Source organism: Hippocampus comes, unplaced genomic scaffold (assembly GCF_001891065.2).
Source record: "Hippocampus comes isolate QL1 unplaced genomic scaffold, H_comes_QL1_v1.1 scaffold81, whole genome shotgun sequence".
In the NCBI taxonomy this organism is placed as follows: domain Eukaryota; kingdom Metazoa; phylum Chordata; class Actinopteri; order Syngnathiformes; family Syngnathidae; genus Hippocampus; species Hippocampus comes.
The window spans coordinates 327,187-330,985 of record NW_017806179.1 but is presented as its reverse complement, the minus strand read 5'-3'; the positions used below and the strand labels follow the sequence as shown (position 1 = coordinate 330,985).

The 3,799-nt window shown below is 62.7% G+C and overlaps 1 protein-coding gene across 1 annotated transcript in view; it reads left to right on the top strand.

Annotated features, from left to right (window-relative positions):
* Nucleotides 1-2,772, top strand: part of LOC109532578 (thyrotropin-releasing hormone-degrading ectoenzyme-like) — a 15,481-nt gene extending 12,709 nt beyond the window's left edge. The window contains 8 exon segments of the mRNA XM_019897459.1: nucleotides 835-982; nucleotides 1,064-1,167; nucleotides 1,287-1,394; nucleotides 1,660-1,827; nucleotides 1,893-2,033; nucleotides 2,107-2,188; nucleotides 2,270-2,397; nucleotides 2,655-2,772. Of these exon segments, the coding sequence (XP_019753018.1) occupies nucleotides 835-982; nucleotides 1,064-1,167; nucleotides 1,287-1,394; nucleotides 1,660-1,827; nucleotides 1,893-2,033; nucleotides 2,107-2,188; nucleotides 2,270-2,397; nucleotides 2,655-2,772 (997 nt within the window).
* Nucleotides 2,773-3,799: the final 1,027 nt, after the last annotated feature.

Here is a 3,799-nt window from a genome sequence, read left to right as displayed (position 1 = left end):
GGCCCGCGACGACCTGTGGAGGAAGCTGTCCGAGGTAGGAGCGCCGCCGCCATTGGAGCGAGCCGCTCGTCACCAAGCTCCTTCCGGCGTGCCGGCCTTCTTTTCTTTGGACGGAAGACGCCCCCGGAGCTCGGGGCCCAAATTGACGGCGCCCTCTTTGTGCGCAGGCCATGCGCTCCGAAGGGCGGGACATCGACATCGGGGCCGTGATGGACGGGTGGACTCTGCAAATGGGCTACCCCGTGGTCACCGTCGCCAAGAACCCGGCGGAGGAGCGCGCCGTCGCCGTCAGCCAGGAGCACTTCCTGTACGGCGGGGGCGGGAGCGGCAACGGCGGGTGAGGTGACCCGCGTGGCGGGGGGGGCGCGGCCCGGGTTCCCTTTCGCCGGCCTCTCTGCGGCGCCGGCGTTGCCCACGGTGCCGTCATTGATTGCCGTGTTTCTCTTTCCTGCTTGGGCAATATTTGCTTTCCCCACTCCAATGTTTGGCCTGTTATTCTGTCGAGCATTTTCGCTCGCTCCCCGCCGACATCGACCAGACGGGCTACTTCCGCGTCAACTCCGACCTCCGGAACTGGAAGCTGCTGATCCGCCAGCTGCGCAGCAACCCCCAGGTCAGGCCGCCACGCCGCCCGAGCGACCCCGCCGGCGAGCCGATGCGAGCGCGTGATTCCGTGTGACGCAGGTCATCTCGGTGGGCAACCGCGCGGGACTCATCGACGACGCTTTCAACCTGGCCAGGTGGGGAGCGCAAAAAAAAAGCCGCGGTCGCGACGGCGCCGCCGTTCAGGCCAAGTTGACGTCGCGTCGTAAGCGGCGCGATGTGGTGTCGCAGGGCGGGTTACCTGCCGCAGGGCGTGCCGCTGGAGTTGATGGGCTACCTGCCCGAGGAGGCGTCCTTCCTGCCGTGGCACGCCGCCAGCCGGGCGCTCTACCAGCTGGACAAGCTGCTGGACCGCACCGACGACTACCACCTCTTCAGCGTGAGACGCTCCTCCCTCGCTCGGCTTCGCTTGCCGACCCATCCGTCCTCCCGCAGCGACTTTCTCTGCGTCCCTTTGCAGGACTACGTGCTCAAGCAAGTGGCGGCGCGCTACCATCAGATGGGCATACCCGGCAACACGGCCGACGACGAGGACGCCGTCCTGCAAGTGTCCCACCAGACTGAGTAACGCACACACACACGCACGATACAATCCATCAATCCATTCTCTCTCTCTCTCACACTCCATCAATCCATTCTCTCTCTCTCTCTCTCTCTCTCTCACACACTGCTCATGTGTACAGGGAGTTGCAGAGGGAGCTCATCATGTTAGCGTGTAGCTTTGGAAACAAACAGTGCCACCGCCAAGCTGTCGCGTACATCTCAGACTGGATCTCCAGCAACAAGAACGGGTACGCACGCACTCGCGCCGCAGCGCCAACTGTGTGTGTGCGTGCGTGCACGCACACGCCGTTTAAATGTATTCTAGTGAAAGGATCTAAAAGACACACGGGCAGGCACGCGCCGATTGGCCGTCCCAAGCGATCGCCGGCCCGAATCGTGAATAACGTGTGCGTGCGCGCGTGCGAGCCGGCCGTTGACCCGCATCGTCACGGAAGCGTGACGCGAGCGAGCTCAGCTGGCAGACGAACGGAAGCGGGAGCCTTGTGCGCGCAGGATCCCCCCCAACATCCGCGACGTGGTCTACTGCACGGGCGTCAGTCTGATGGACGAAGACGTGTGGGAGTTCATCTGGATGAAGTTCCACTCGTCAAACGCCGTCTCGGAGAAGAAGATTCTGTTGGAGGCGCTGACGTGCTCCGACGACGCCTTCCTGCTCAACAGGTGCGCGCTCGCCCGCGCACGGTCTCCGCGGCTCTCCGCGTCGTCTGACTCGCCTCGCCCGGCAGGTTGCTGAACCTGTCGCTGACGTCGGAGCTGGTGGCCGAGCAGGACGCCATCGACGTGATCGTCCGCGTGGGGCGCAACCCTCGGGGCCGCAACCCGGCGTGGCGCTTCTTCCGCGACAAGTGGGACGTCCTCAACGCGCGGTGAGTCGCGCCTCGGCGCGCCCGGCGCCGCCGCCCGCGTCTAACGCGCCTCCTGTGCGGCCGGCCGTCTCAGCTACGGCGAGGCGCTCTTCATGAACTCCAAGCTGATCGGCGGCGTCACCGAGTTCCTCGACACGGAGAAGGAGCTCGAAGAGGTACCGGCGCTCGTCCGCCTCGCCGTCGCCGTCGCCCGTCGCTCGCTGACCCCGACCTTCCTTCTGCCTCTCGGCCCGCAGCTGAAGGAGTTTGTCCGGTCCTGCGGCCCGGGGGCGGGGCCCGCGTTGCCGCGGGCGCTGGAGATCGTGGAGGGCAACGTGCGCTGGCACCGCCTCCGCCGCCGACACTTGTACCAATGGCTGCGCAAGTCAGGGAGGGGTGGAGTCGGGTGGGGATGAAAATTAAAAAAAAAAAAAGCTACTTACTTAGCAGCAGTCAGGTCAGTTAGCCGTTAGCAACGAGTGACCGACATGACGCTAAGATTTCAATGGGCTTTTTTGTCAAGTCAGGCTGAGAAAGGATTGGCAGCCCTTCAAAATAAAAGCATGCAAGTGTGTTCTTTTCTTAAGTGGAGTGTTTGTACCCCCCAAAAAGACCCTGGAAGCCCTGCCCAATCCAACACAGAATCCACAAGGCCAACCCCCATGCCAACCCCCCCCACACCCCTCCCGGGCCTTGCGTGGGCTCACTTTTATGTTTGGAGGACAAACGAAGGAAGAAGGTTCTGACTGAACTGGACTGAAACGTCCGCCGGAACCTCGACCGGCTTGTGTCCCCATAGCGAGAGCACAACTGGACTCATTTGGTTTTCACCGCGAAAGAGGAAAGCTCGGCTTTGGCAGTTCCCCCTTTCGGATGACTCCGAAAAGCTTTGGAAGCGGATCCCTTTGCCGATCCTTTGGAATGCCGTCGCGGGCGGGGGGGCGACCGACGAAAGAATTTGTTCCCCAAAGTGTCACCGAAGAGCCCAAAGGTGCTCGCGATTGAAAATGTAACGTGGTGGCAAGCGGAAATTTGCCGGGCCCGCTTCTTTCCTGTGCTTTGCTGTCTGCCGATTGGCCAATAAATGCAAACGTTGACGCCTCGCTTGGCTTTCGTTTCACGGCCGCAGCGGCGGCTCTTCCGCGAACGGCCGTTCGCCGCCGATCCCAAACCATCCCCGACGAAGCGGATCGCTCAGCCGCGGTTTGATCGTTGCGGTCGCCGCCGTTGCACGCGCTAACCTTTGTCCGACGGTTTTGCGCGCGAGCTCATCCTCTTCCTCGTTCCGACAGGCTTTCGGCGTGACGCGGTCCTCCGAGACTCCTCGCTCACCCGAAGGCAAGATTTGCGCCGGAGACGAGGACGAGGAGGTCGACACCGAAGGCGAGCGCCAATGTCGAATGTTGCCAAAGGACGAGGATGGAAGAGTTGAGCGGAGGAAAAGGCCTCGCGCCGCTCGTCCAAGATGGACACCGCGCGCTCTCGTTTTCCCGCAGGCAATGAGCGAGCGGACACAAGCGTGCGCGGGCGTGACAAATGAGAGCGGTCGGCGCGAGGAGCCGATCGGCCGATGGATGGCGCCCAAGCGGCGGCACGGCCCGGTTGCCTTCCACCGCTCGCTCATCTTGAGCCGAGTCCCACCGAGTCCCACCGAGCCAAAAGCAAGCGGAAAGACCAGCACAAAAAGCGGAAAGAGCGGCACACCTCAACGACGCGGAACTTCGTGTCGGGTCCTCGGCCAAGGTGGAGCAAAGCATTTATTTTAAGAGGTGCCACGTTAGAATCGG